At 46.2% G+C, this 14085-nt stretch overlaps 5 protein-coding genes across 5 annotated transcripts in view; 4 read left to right on the plus strand and 1 right to left on the minus strand.

Moving 5' to 3' along the window:
• Positions 1-67: 67 nt before the first annotated feature.
• On the plus strand, positions 68-1035 carry TREMEDRAFT_65274 (uncharacterized protein; the record flags this gene model as incomplete). Its single annotated transcript, XM_007007487.1, has 3 exons — positions 68-145; positions 257-586; positions 650-1035. Coding segments are annotated over 3 exons (794 nt in total), but the record flags the coding sequence as incomplete, so codon positions are not given.
• Positions 1036-1413: 378 nt separating this feature from the next.
• On the plus strand, positions 1414-2235 carry TREMEDRAFT_65275 (uncharacterized protein; the record flags this gene model as incomplete). Its single annotated transcript, XM_007007488.1, has 3 exons — positions 1414-1532; positions 1559-1731; positions 2075-2235. 3 exons carry the CDS (start codon positions 1414-1416, stop codon positions 2233-2235), a joined length of 453 nt encoding a protein of 150 aa, XP_007007550.1.
• Positions 2236-3516: 1281 nt separating this feature from the next.
• TREMEDRAFT_70067 (uncharacterized protein) lies at positions 3517-8403 on the plus strand (the record flags this gene model as incomplete). The annotated part of the gene is made up of 15 exons (XM_007007579.1): positions 3517-3583; positions 3715-3903; positions 3956-4203; positions 4331-4694; positions 4750-4830; positions 4888-5276; positions 5491-5851; positions 6034-6368; positions 6606-6676; positions 6718-6859; positions 6924-7116; positions 7169-7255; positions 7303-7405; positions 7613-7963; positions 8280-8403. 15 exons carry the CDS (start codon positions 3517-3519, stop codon positions 8401-8403), a joined length of 3105 nt encoding a protein of 1034 aa, XP_007007641.1.
• A 334-nt stretch (positions 8404-8737) lies between these two features.
• Positions 8738-12705, minus strand: TREMEDRAFT_74701 (uncharacterized protein; the record flags this gene model as incomplete). The annotated part of the gene is made up of 15 exons (XM_007007580.1): positions 12397-12705; positions 12264-12343; positions 12160-12220; positions 12043-12112; positions 11810-11988; positions 11470-11766; positions 11144-11333; positions 10838-11062; positions 10760-10814; positions 10526-10706; positions 10147-10260; positions 9875-10099; positions 9822-9831; positions 9378-9571; positions 8738-9022 (listed from the first exon to the last, which is right to left on the minus strand). The coding sequence occupies exons 1-15, from the start codon at positions 12667-12669 to the stop codon at positions 8738-8740; spliced, it is 2439 nt and encodes an 812-aa protein (XP_007007642.1). The 5' UTR covers positions 12670-12705.
• Positions 12706-13495: 790 nt separating this feature from the next.
• TREMEDRAFT_65278 (uncharacterized protein) overlaps positions 13496-14085 on the plus strand; it is a gene marked incomplete at both ends in the record, with an annotated part of 6568 nt that continues 5978 nt past the window's right edge. The window contains 3 exons of the mRNA XM_007007489.1: positions 13496-13815; positions 13873-13939; positions 13993-14071. Coding sequence (XP_007007551.1) covers positions 13496-13815; positions 13873-13939; positions 13993-14071 — 466 coding nt within the window. The remainder of the gene's footprint in view (positions 13816-13872; positions 13940-13992; positions 14072-14085) is intronic.

Below are 14085 nucleotides of genomic sequence, written 5' to 3' on the forward strand. Positions count from 1 at the left end.
GATGTCTTCTAGATTCGTGAACTCTTAAGAAGGTGGCGAGAGGCCCGTGACTGGCTAAATCACACAGGGAAGGGTTTATTCGAGAGTATGGTGGATGGTAGTGAGGATCCAGAGAAGATAAATCAAGCTGAACAGACGGTTAAAGGTGAGTCCCCGTCTCTCCCTTCTCCCCTTCTCCCCGAATACCTCCTGTGACCTGTGTATCATCTGTCTCCTGGCTGTTCATCACTCCTATGCTTCCTTAGCTGATCTGCAGCCACTGTATTGAAGAAGTGTCCTGAATATGACTCTGTGGACCCCATATTTGCCGAAAGAGACGGCGGGACAGAATCCCTTCGCACAGGTACCACCGGAAATTCGAATGTCACACTCGAGACGATTATGAGGGGTTCTCACCACCCCTCTCCTTCTCCTGAGAGATCTCCACACTCTCCTAGGCCTCCATCACCATCTCAGATGTCATTGAATGACTTCCTAGGCCAGCAAGAGTCTCAAACTGAAGATACATCGACTCAGAGCGAAAATACACGTCCTGCGACTAGGGAACGCAGTTTTAGTGATCATAGGCTGACCAAGCGAGCTGCAGGTACGTCAGGCACGGTGACATGGACTGCATAGCCACTAAGGTCAGGGTATAGCTGATTTACAGGCCTTTACACATCGTCCAGGAGGGGGGAAGGAAAAAACAATGCTGGAGGTATTGCGGGGTTGTTTGAGGGGATTGCTGCGAGCAGAAGGGAGGAGATAGGCCTAGAGAAGCGTAAGCTAGCTATCCAAGAGGAAGAAAGAGAAGATTCGAAGAGACAGAGGAAGGAAAGGGCTAAAAATGAGAGGTTGGTCATAACATCGAAGGAGGCTCAAGCTCGTCTCACTGCAGAGCAAGGACTACCGGTAGAACTTCGTGTTTCCTGGGTTCAGGCTATCGCAGATGCAGAGGAGAGGTATGATAGAGCTCACAGGGACAGAGAAGAAGGGGAAGGAGACGTTCACACCGAATATGATGAGTGGAGCAATTGGTCGGAGAGTGATAGGTAGTTGAAACCACTCACCTTTTTTCATGATAAAATGAAGTTGTCTATGTCGATTTCCTCTGTCTCCAATGCTAACATTTGCTCCACCAACTCATGACGTCTTCTCATGTGTGGCCTGAGACGACCAGCACCTAAGAAATCGTCCTCTGCTACCTCCTCTGCAGGCAGGTCATCTCGAAGTGGTTCAATTGGTAAATTTCCAGTATTTTCTTCGGTGTAATATTCGTCGGTGTTTATGAGGATGTTGTGGAGAATTGTACAGGCTACAATGATTGCGTGAGCCATAGCTTCGTCTCTTTTAGTTCGAAGTCTCATAGACATTGATCGAAGTATCGTCCATCGAGCCTTTAACACACCTATTGAATGTTCGACCCCTACCCTCATGACAGAGGCTCGAGAGTTGAAATACGCGGTTTTACCTCGAAGAACCGCTTGGCCAGCACTCTTTTTAAACATTGGTACGACGACAGACGATGCTGTAAAGCCAGAATCAGCCAGGAGGTACTCCTGGTTGCTGAAATACTGAGAGGGCGTGTTAAGGGGTTCGATAGCTCGCTGAACTCGTTGATCGCTGCTGGAAGCGGGATAGCCGTAATGAATATATCGAAAACGCTTTGTATGATCGACGATAGCCATGACATTGAAGCCATACCTCTCCTTGCGGCTATGATAAGCCCCTGCATCATCTCTAGCAGGAGCAGTTGAGAGGTTCACATGATAGCCGTCGATGAGGCCTACGCAGTGAGGAATTGAGTATTCAGAGAGAAATCGAGCTTTGATTTCAATTCTTTCGGTGGGGGACGGCCAGGAGATGAAGTAAGATCGTTTTTTCAGTATAGCAATGAGGGCCCGGTCACACCACTTGAATACAGTGCCGGCTAACTAATTAGCAAAATGGACAGAGCAATTGGAAGGAAAACTCGCTTGAGACCCCGAACTCGCGATCTAATGTCCTGCAGTCATGTCCATGAGCCATTCGGTAGACCAGTAACCCTATCTGATACTTTGGTGGGGCCTGAGGCTTGTTTCCTCTTGAAAAAAAGACAGGATCATCCTTGAAAAAATCGACGATGTCATCAAGATGGCTAGGGGACATGCGAAATGCTTGTTTATGACGAATGCCTCGTTCTGCGAAGAGGAGAATGTCACTGTGGTAGAAAGAGGGTCGGGGAAGATTGTTAGAGACAGTCGGGTATCGATCTAAGTAACGATTTGCTGAGATTTGTTGATGTGCTTGAATTATGTCTTCCAAACAGGCCCTTGAGGTATGATCGTCCAGCAGAGGAAACAGAAGCAATGCGGCATCTTCTAAATCGTGCAGGAGGTGAGCTCGAGGGGTTTTGGAAGGCATGACACGAAATCCGAGGGGTTTTGCTTAGTAGATAGTTGAGAAATGCAATGGCCGAGATACATATACATAAACCTGCATGAGATGACATGGGGGAGGACGCGAAGGAGGGGTTACACGTGGCATTTTCTACCTCACACGTGGCATTTATGACATAAAAATGGCTCGTTATCACAGGTGTTCACTTATCTGTGATAATGTCGCGACTAGCCATTATAGAACTGAGCACCCCTATTAAGACAGACCTGGCCGAAGGATTGAGGATTAGCATAAGCGATAATGGACAGGTATCAATCAGTCCGCTTCAGTTGCCGCACTACATCAGCCTTTTGGCTAGCAAGATCTTACCCACCACCCATGTGAAAATCAAGTACGTCCCCCGCACAACCAGAGAGCTTGATGAAGCAATCTCTTCCTTCAAGAGTAAATACTTGGCATGCTCTAACTCAGAAGTAGTGAGGGCCCAATGTGTGAGCGTACTGCAAGAATGGTCAACGGCTCTGCACCAGAGTCACCAAAGGTACTGGGAAGAATGGCTTACGACAAACAGACAGGAAAATGACCATGATGATTTTGTTTCAGCTTATAGCAGGCCGATAAGAGCAGAGCTCAAAAGAACTGGTCTACTTGGGGGGTACAAGAGTGAAGTCCTCCAAGTCCGTTATTGGGTCAATACACAGCTGGATGATGTTGTAGCCAAGATAATATCACAGCTCAGCCATGACCCTGATGCACAGGCCAGAGCGCAGGCAGAGTGGGCTGAAAATAAGCAAAGAGAAATAGATCGAGGTTGGGAAGCCTGGAGCATACACAGGAGGACATTTGCTTTACGTGAGAAGCGGAACCAAGCTGCAAGTCCAGTAGTGGAACTGGACTCACTTCATGATCTTGAGCGGGAGTGATCTGATGGCCAAGGGTGTGTAAAGGGAGCATGGACCATGGAGCATGGGCCAGGTAGTAATCTAGCTGGTTGTGATAAACCTGATGTAGATTAGGGAATGCACAAGGGATGCAAGAGAGATGAAGAGATGAAGGAGATGACCACACGCCAACACCACTCTCTTTCTTCTCTCTTGTACATGTAATCACTTTGCTTTTACTTCTCCATCACAACCTTGCACGTCGTTCATCGCTCTCATGACGTTCTCCTTGTTCCCTCTGCTACCCTCTTCGACCCTTCGTATCACCTCTCTATGCCAGCATGGTGGGCGATGACCGTTCCTGCTCTCTGCCCCCGTCCCGAACAACCCTCTGTCCATATCTCATTTCAACGACGCTTTTCTTCCTTCCGTCCTGCGTTCCCTCCTTCTGCCTGACTCTCAGCTGACCACTCAGACGACAAGCTCTACGTAGGTTGTGCGAATGGTACCATCCGTACGTACACCCTCGACGCCGTCACATCAGATGGAGAAGCAGGACCCAGTGTCCCTCGACTTCAACTTTTGACCACTCATCAATTATCAAAACGATCCATTGACCAGCTGGGTGTTCTCCCATATGGTCAACAGCTTGCCGTACTGTCAGGTCAGTAGCTCTCATCCATACAGCGATCAACATGATATCCTGACATGTCTAGAATCCGTGATCACTCTTTACTCTCTACCAAATCTAGAGAAAGGTTCTTCCTCCGTCTTGGCTCAAGCGAGATCGGCACATTGCTTCTCCATCACCTCGTATGCTTCTATCAACAAAACCAAAAGTCTAAAAAGTGTACGTAGTGAGGATGTTGGAAAAGAAGATAAGAGCGTCGGGGATGTTTTGATCGTGGGATGTAGGAAGAAGGTGGTGGTTTATGGATTTGGACGAGGGTACAAGGAAGGTTGGGTGAGTACAATTTTTTTTTCACCTTTCAAGACATCCTTCTATCAGCTTCGATTCCTCTATACCATTATTGAATCCAGTGGCTATATTGGATGAAAGCGGACAAAACAAAACCATTTCTGAGACGCAGGAACTTGCTCTCCCACATTCACCTCGACAAATCGTCATCCCTTTCTCGAACCCATCATTTCCTCCAGGAACGGTTCACCTCTTGTATTCCCCTCAAAACTCAGTTCTGCTTCATATCAACATCTCGTCCACACCCCATCTTACCACTACAGATCTCACCACCTCTCCTGTCCCCCCAGCTACTACATCTGCCGACTCCACCCAAACGGGCTCTACTTATCTTTCTACGGGTGAAGGTACTGGTTTGGGACTCGGAGGGATGAGCTCTTTGACTGGTCTAGGTGGATATGTGGGATTGGGAAGTAAGGCTGCTATCCCTCTTGGGACACGAACGGCCGAGGGCGAGGCGTTACTGGCCCGAGATGGTAAGTCACATCTGCCTTCATAAGTCGTGGAGGACCGGAACAGTTGACGTGTCAGAATTAGGTGTATTCTACTCTTCCGAAGGAAACTACACTAGGGGAGAATCTTTACGCTTTCCATCCATGCCTGATCTTCTGGGTAAGCTCTCGGTCCCTTGATGATCCTCATTAGTTCATGTATTGGCTCATCGCTCAGAGTTCTCAAATCCCTACATATACTCCGTGGTGACATCGCCGACCACGGCCGGACCACCAAGTACAGCGTTACAAGTCCATCTCGGCCCCACACTCTCCCTCCGACATACGGTACCCATACCTGCCCCAACCACTGGATCGATGTCGGTATCCTCCTCAACTCTGATCACACCAACTGGACGAAGTCCAGCTGAGAGCTTAGCTTCGGGGACGAAATTGTGCTTTGTGTCTACCCCCACTGATAAGACACTTGCCCAATCAGAAGGAAGTAGCGTGTGGGCTTTACAGGCTGGTGATTTGGGGGAAGATGTGGATGATCTGGTGAGGGAAGGAAAGATAGGGGATGCTATTGGTTTGGTCGACGCCGTCGGAGAGGATAATATGACTCCTGTGGGTTTACTTTTTACATTAATGATATCCCTTCTCTTCATCATTTTCATCGCCTCCACCTTGTTCACTCCTACAGAATGACAATAACGCCTCTCGCTGTTCTGGTCATCCGACACATTGAACACCCAGGTCAATTCCAACATGCTGAATTGCTCTTTCGGTGGATGTCGAGCGGAACCGAGCAAACCCGGCAACACAGATTACTCATGTACAGTCCCGTAGACTTCCCCATCTCAAGACTCTCCAAGCAGTCCAACAATTCGCCAAAGGCGATTTTCAAACAGCCATGGATACTTTCCTCATATTTGACGTCAACCCAGCTCTTGTTGTTTCGCTCTTTCCCGCTGAGACCATCTCTGGTCGGTCTCACGTATCTAGAGAAGCATGGATGGAACTTTTCGGGGCTGTCTCAGGTGCTCGATTGGACCCAGAGTCTTCCGCGAGTGATAATCCGACAAAGGGACTGTTGAAGAGTATGACGCATCTGTCAATAGGGAAAAAGAATAGTTTTGATTCGATAAAAGCCGCAGATAATCTCACCGCGACGAGTGCGGAGCCAGCAAAGGTTGATGACAGTGAGTTCCATTATGATCCTCTGACTCTATGGTCCCCCGTCCTGAGGAGTTATCCTTCCATATCTGTTGTTATTGCATGATTGGTACTATCGAATGCAACATATTGCTGGGGTAATTGGCTTTATGGTGAATCAAATAACGAGGAAGACATCACAGGATGAGACAATGCGCTGACAGAGCAGCTACGACACCTCGTGCAGCACTCGAAGCACTAATGTATTACCTCTCCGATCGCCGACAAAAGCTGACAGGAGCGATCAACCTTTTGACATCCCCCTTACCTCCAGAATCTTCTTTACCGCCATTATCGTCTCTTTCGGCCGATGAATTACACGCACTGCCTTCGATACCTATGCCCGAAATGGAGCCCGAGCAATTGTTACGCGTGGCGCAGGTGATTTACACTGCGTTGTTAAAAGTGTACTTGGTAGCAAGACCGATCTTGGTAGGAAGTTTGTGTAGGATTGAAAATTGGTGTGATGTGGTTGAAGTTGAGGAGTTGTTGAAGCAGCAGAAGGTAAGTAAACACCTTCCTCACCTTTTCATGTCCTCTGCTCATGGAGCATTGCTTCCACTCCCTCGTCCGAGAACCCTCTTTTGAGAGTCCACCTCCTCTTCCCCTCTTCCTCAGGCGGATAGTTCTCGCACTCCACTGTCTTACGCATGGCCTACTCGGATCATGTTCAGGGCTGGTGGGAGCGATGATCAATCATTATCATATTATGGATAGGCGTCAGTGCCGTTCTGATCATAGAAATTTGGAGATCTCATCGATTTGTATCAAGGCAAGAAAATGCATTCCAAAGCTCTGACCCTACTACATGAGTGCGTAGTCTCTCTTCATTTTGATCAAACCTCACGAGTAGACTTGCCAAAGAAGAGGAAGATCGTTTGGATAGATATCCTCCGACAGTACGATATCTTCATAAGCTCGGATCAGAGGGCTTAGACTTGATATTCGAACATAGTAAATGGGTCATCAATGAGAATACTTATGAAGGATTACAAGTGACTCTTCTTACTTCCCTCCTACTCCCTCATCGTAGCGTATATACTCAACATTGACGTTCAGATCTTCATAGCTGAAGAACCTGAAGTAGAATCTCTTCCCAGAAAACAAGTCGTGGAGTTTCTAGAGACCACTTCGAAAGAAGCTTGTATAGGTTATCTGGAACATCTCATACATACTTTACAAGAACAAGGTGCGGAGTATCATGACAAACTTGCCGAATTGTATTTAGAACGTGTCAAATCGAGTAAAGATGGTATGTCTCATACTTCAATCGTAGGAGTGTAGGATCGATGCTGATTGAGCAGATGAGATAAAAGAGAAATTATTGGATTTCTTGATTGGTTCCAATCAATATAGAGCTTATAGACTACTTAATCGATTAGGATCAGACGGTGAGTTCATTTGAATTCGATCTGAGGGTGAATAGGCTAAAAAGTAGAAATGCCAGAAGCGAGGGCCATCTTACTTGGTCGAATGGGTAGACATGAGGATGCTTTGAAGATATATTTGTATGATTTGAATGATTACTCCGCCGCAGATTTGTCAGTTTTGGCTTTCTCCCTTACTGCTTTCCCCCTCCCTTCACTCTCCCACTCTGCTCCTACTTCTCAATCCCTCCGTACCCCTCCTACTCCTCCGATTACTTTTCTCTTCTCCCCCATCCCGCTCTTTCCTCCGCGTTCCCCACAGGGCACATCGAAATACATCTTCCTCAAATGCAAATCATGTCCAAGACATGCTAATGTCAGATACTGTTCCCGAGTCTATTCCAAATTCCCCGATCCATCCGGAATATACCTCACTCTTCTTCATCTATACCTCCGTCCTTCCCCACCCAATCCCATCCTCATATCCCCAGCTTTAACCCTCATAGCCAAACACGGTACCCGATTGGAGCCTCAAGCAGTATTAGACCTCCTTCCTCCTTTACTTACCATGCAACAAATTAGCGAGTTCCTAATCAAAACTCTGAGAGGCGGACATGCGGCGAAAGAAGAACATCGAGTGGTGAAACAATTAGTAGGTGCTAGGAAAGAAGAAGTTGAAAGGAATTTGATGAATTTACAAGTTCGTCATGTGAGGATCAATGATCAAAGAATGTAAGTTCAAACTCATCCTCAATCTTTTATCTACCCTTTCAACTCTTTTCTTCTCATCTTTTCTTCTGATATGTTGAATCTCATTCATCTTTTCTTCTGATATGTTGAATCACATAAGTGATGATACCTGATTCGATGTTATTGGACCACTTCATTTCTACAGCTTGCATGGAGATTCTCGGCGCTGTTATCGTTATACTTGCTCGTTCCTGGTGCTGTGATCATACCATTCGGGTTGAGTATATGTCGGTTTGTGATCTATGACTCGGAATGATTTCAAGAAAAGATGATGGGGTATGAAAAGCTCATAAGATAGATGTCCTCAATGTCACAAGAGATTAGGAGCGAGTGCTATTGCCATTCATTCTCCTAGAGGAGAAGTCACACATCTTCATTGCAAGGATTTATTCAATTCACGTCTCGCCAAGTTGAGGGATTAGTCATTTCCTCTCTCTCCTCTTGCTATTCCTTCCTTCCCCTCCTCACTTCCTTTCTCTCCCTCCTCACTCCCACCTTTCCCTTCTTCCTCCATTGCACCGTTTTCATATCTCTTCATTCCATTTCGTATTACTCCGGTCCCTGCTACTCTTCCATTTCTTTCCCATTCTCAGTCTTCGTAATCAGTTGAAATATGGTATAACACATTGTAAACATACAAATGGACAATGGCAAACGCATCATGTAAAGTATGAGTACGGGTATTGTAGACCTTATAACAATGCATTTCATTCACATCACGGCATACGACAATCATGACAAATGCATACTGATCAGTCATCCAGTCATACAAGTACAAAAACCCCTTTCATCACTTCCTTCCACCTGTACGACCAATTCGTCTAAACCTTTTATCTTACTCTTCAATAACCTTTCCACACGATTCACCACTCTATCAATGTCTGCATAAATCGTCGGTCGGACTATATGAGTTGAAGAAGTATGATCGACGGAAGAAGGAGAAGGGGAAAGACGTATATGTATAGAACCGACTAAAGAACCTTCGCAACGTGGCCAAAAACGTGGTGAGGAGTAAGTTTGTAATCCTTCTATTGATGATAGCTTGAAAGGTCAGTTCGGTATTTTCCCTTTTCCACAATTTCACGCCGTATCTCATTTTCCCGCACCATACAAGCCGTATCTCATTTTCACAACAGTACTTCACAACACAAGTCGACACTTTTGATCGGATCTCCTTACTGAGTTTGTGATGAGAGAGGAACTGAGGTGATCTTGTAAGATAGTAAAGTATGATGTGAGTAGATGGATGATGTAGAAGATCAACTCAATTGATTGTGTGTATTGACAAAGTTTAGCGAAAGGGGTGATTATGAGGGATAGGTTTATTGAGAAAAGCGGGAGGAGTGAAGTAAGAGGTGAACAGAAAAAAGATGGAATATGAAGAAAACGAACTTACTTCACTCAAAGCAGCTCGGATCTCACTTTCTTTCTCAACTCCCACATCTAAACATAAAACTTTAGCTGAATCCACCACAAGAGGTATGACAGAAGCCATTATGAGAGCAGCTATGAATAAACTAGCTAAAGGATCCCAACCTGTCCATCCGGTGAATTTTATCAGAAGGGTGGAAATGATAACGCCTACACTTCCTGTAACATTAGTTTTGAGTGTCTCTTACGGATATCAATCGTCTTCGTTCTCTCCCTTTCATTCTTCATCACGTCTCTCGTGAGGACCATTGCCTACACAACTGACTTTCGTCCATTCAGGGTCTTTACCTCTGGTTGGAGGTCATAATTTCAGAGGATATCATGAGCGGCATTGCGAATGGACGCGGGGGGAAAGTGAAGGGGAAAGAAGAAGGGAAAGAAAGACAAGAAGGAAAGAGCAGATACTGACCTAATGTATCCTACACGTCAGCAAGAAAATAGAGAGGTTGGAACAAGACTCACAGCGAGAACATGGAGGAAAACTCCACGCATGTTGTGTGAATGCGAATGATCGTGATGTTCATGACTGTGATCTTTGTCGTGGTCATGGCCGTGGTCGTGGCCGTGGTCGTCTTCGTGATTGTCGTGGTCGTGATAACGTGTATGGCCGTTGGGTTCATATGTGTGGTTGTCGTGTTTACAATTAGCGTGATTATGTGCCATTATGGGTTCTTGAGGGTCATAAGTCTGGCAGGAATGAGCATGTCTTTTAACAAGTCCTCTGCCCCACTCACTGGATGGGTAGATGGATTGGACTGATGAACGTAATTGTGTTTCTCATGAGAATGAACATTATGGTCATGTCCAACATGATGACCTGCATGTGTGCTGTGGTTCTCGACGTTCAGCTGAAGATTAGTGCCAGGTTCGACATGTGGAAATAGCTTACCATCGGAATTCGAGGTTGATGACCGTTTCGGTGATCTTCCTTTTTATCAATACTCCCTCTTACTATGTGCCACACCTCCTCACATCACTCTTTCGAAAGGGGGCAAAGCTACGGATATGTTCTGAATCCACAAGGAACCACTATATGTGATCTATGACACGAGAGTTTTCGAAGAAAAAGATAAAGTTAGGGAAAGAGATGGTCGAAACAAAGATTACACCCACCTTCTTCTCATTCACGTCGATATGGACAATCCCATGAGTATGATCATGAGAATGTTCATGGCCATGTCCGTGGCCATGATGATGATGACCACCTGTGGCCCACATACCCCAGAGGTTGATAGCGAGACCTATGCTTGATACCAACAATAATTTACGGGTGTCCATAGTGGGTGGATTGAAGCTGTTTGTCAGTTTCATCAGCATTGCTGACATAAGGACGGGTGGAAGACTGACATTCGTTGTATACCTTCGAAAATGATTGATAGGGAGACCAAAATCAGGAAACAGCCTGATTTGTCAGCTTCAACTCACGAGTAAGCCATGTCTGACAATGCTCGGAACAAGACCGGTGACATGATTGCTCATATAGGAGCGGGAGAGTGGAGTGCAATGTGAAACTCTCACCATTCGCAAACCCGCTCAAAGTTTCAACGCGAGAATAACCGAATGTATACAATCCGTCAGGTTTCCATGTGGCCGCTACCGACGCCCATAATCCCACTGCTAGTCCGAGACAGTCGAACAACATGTGTATAGCTACACATCAGCTTCAATTGGTTAACACAGAACGATAATGGTAGGATAGAGATGAGAGAAACTTGCCATCCGAGATGAGACCCAATGAGTTGGTCAGAACCCCATAGGCCATTTGAACGGCCATATACGCTAGGTTGAGCAATAGGAAGTAAAATATCTTCGATGAGGATGAGGTGTTCAGTATGGTACGTAAATGAGGACGCCAAGTGGGGGGTATGATAGAGAAGAGGGAGAAAGAAGTGTTCGTGGTAATTTCCTGCGTGGAAGACCACTGTCAAGTCAGCGTTTCCCTTTTCTTCTGTCAACGCTCAGAAACATTAACGGCCATCCGAAACGTGTGAAGCCCCTGGATCGTTCCATTCTAAAATTGGTGATGTGTAATAAGGGGAGTTGGTGACCACACTGACTTTTCGAGACTCGTCACGTTTCGTAGAGAGCAGAGATACGAGAGTAATCAGGGTGAGAGGGAGAAGTAGTAAGATATCTGAAGATGAAGGGTTCGGAGGAAAGGCGAAAAACTGCAGTGCCGCAGTGACCAAAAGCAGGATTATCGTGTCTCGTGAATGGGAGCTTTCAAAATCGGTCGAAGTGGCCCCGGTGGTCCTGATGGGTAGAGGTTGACGAGCAGCGAGGAGAGCTGCAGCGTATGGGAGAAATTGATGTGAGTTAGGATCAAGTGACGGCCAAGGTTGAGGAAAGATTTTCTTTGATATAAGCTCGCTTCGTTAACTTACGAAGACAGCTCACCAGGACGGATAGTAAAAATGTCAGGAGAATTACCGTTGAGCCGGCAAGCAAAGACGACAGCTGCCCCTCTGGGTCATCTCGCGAACGGTTGATATCTCTCCCAAGCAAGGTCTTCGAGGAGATCCAGCGAGAAGTTAATGAAGTAATGAGAAGAGAGAGTACGGTCAAAGTAGTAATATCTCGAGATCAGCATCTCGACTTGATTCGAGACAAGAGACAAGACTCAAACTTACAGTCTTCCTTGAAAACGGGCTGCAGAATGATCACGGTAGTAGCCAGAAACAGAGGTATTCTTGCCCATTCCTACGAACAAATCAGCGAAAATCGAAAATAAAGAGAAGGTGACATACGGAAGACTTCCATATTGGAATTGGTCTGATAGCCGTCGCTCCTACGGTGACGATTAATGTTCTGTCCTCAGCTCGGTTGGCGGTTCGTACATATATCGACTCACCTGAGAGGACCCACAGATGTCAAAGTAGAGAAGAATAACACAGATTCAAAGCCTTGAGCCAAAGCTAATCGTATCTGCGACTTTCACATCAGTTCAAGTTTTACGTGTTACACAGAGGGAATGAATGACTCACAGGGTTGAAACTACGACTATCAACTTCCCTAGCTTTACCCTTGATACGTCTGCTTCGTGTGAGACGTATAGTTCTACCTATCTTCCATCCCCAATACGTCAAGACGAGCCATCCGGTGCCGCCTTGACCGGTGTCGGAGACCCATGATTTGGAAGCGGTGAGGGCGAAAGAAGAGAGAAGGAGATGGAATGTTGGTGTGAGGTGGGGAGAGGAGTGGGAGTGAGGGTGAGGGTGAGAGCGTTGGGTGGATGATGAGGTAGTGAAACCTTGCATGGAGGGAATGGGAATTGGGTGAACGGGGTAGGTAAGTATAGAAGAGATTAAAGAGAGCAGGGAAGAGATGTGAGTTGGTGACTTTGTCGGAGGGTGTAAGTGCGGGTTATCTGATCACTTGATGGACAACAAGAATGCTAGCTGATAGCTGCTACGTCTGACTTGGTCATGACATCCTCTAGTGATGTGATGGGCCATCTGCATGCTATATCATCATTGTCGCTACCGCCTTATCCCTCCACAGAGTAAGTAACATAGCGGCCAGCGGCTGGACAACAGTAAGTAGTAGTAGTTGCACTACTACCGCAGAGCGACGGCAGATCTCATATGACGCGACGAGAACTACTATTGACCGGGTCTGGTTATTACTAAGTGTTACTAAATGTTACCCGAGTGCTGTTACTAAGGGTTACCAAGTGTTACTAAATATGATTACTTGTTACTAATGCATTAGGTTTTCTAGGCTAATGCCAATACAAATGGCTGATGACTGTGTACCACTCCCTTGTTACAAGTCTCATCCCCCTCGACCACTCGCTTCATAAAGTCATCTCCTTAGTTATCCACCCGCCTTAGTTATCCACCCTGACTGAAAGGTAAACGGGGTCATACAAAGGGTTCCATCTTCTCTAACCCGACCTCATGCCCGTGGGGGGTCAATTTACAAAGGACTCGGCCATCCACTGTTCAATGACAACAAGCAAATAACTTCCACCCTCTTCTCCGGACCTAGCATCTCTTTCAAAACTTCCCGACGCTTACCGTCTGTCTCTGACTACTGACTTGCTGACTTGAGGAGCCGGTCTCCCTGGAAATCTCACTGAATATGGAGGAGAAATATGACACCAAAGAGGGATCGAGAGAAACCCCTACGGACGTTCATCGTGGTATTGTACTCCCACCTGACTATGGCAAACCTTACGCTTGGTTGGACAATTTATCATTTTGGATATTCGTCGTGGTTTGCGGTGCTTATTTTCTATTCACCACCATCGTCCTTGCTGCCGTCACTGCGGATTGGGATCATATCAAGACAGAAGATCATCTGAGCAAAAGGGCGGACGGTTCAGGAGTGACAGTGACTACGACGAGTAGTGGGAATGGTGATATTCTTGACAACTTGGAAAACGCAGTACAATTCGATACGTAAGTTTCTCGTCACCCCTCTTCACTTCTGATGTGGACCATGTGCTAATGTGATAGGAAAACTTTATTGGCGTTTGGGATTTCTACATTCACATCTTTTATTTTGTGTATCCTCTATGCTATTGTTCGTCGTTTATCTACTATGTACGAGTTGAGGAACTGCGCTGATGAGGGTAGCTGATAGGATGGAAACCACGATCTATCATGTTTCTTGCTCCCGTTCTAGGGGTAATTCTTTGTATTCTCATGGGTGTTGGTGCGTACTAAGAA

The sequence above is a fragment of the Tremella mesenterica genome, assembly GCF_000271645.1.
Source record: "Tremella mesenterica DSM 1558 unplaced genomic scaffold TREMEscaffold_14, whole genome shotgun sequence".
Taxonomy (NCBI): domain Eukaryota; kingdom Fungi; phylum Basidiomycota; class Tremellomycetes; order Tremellales; family Tremellaceae; genus Tremella; species Tremella mesenterica.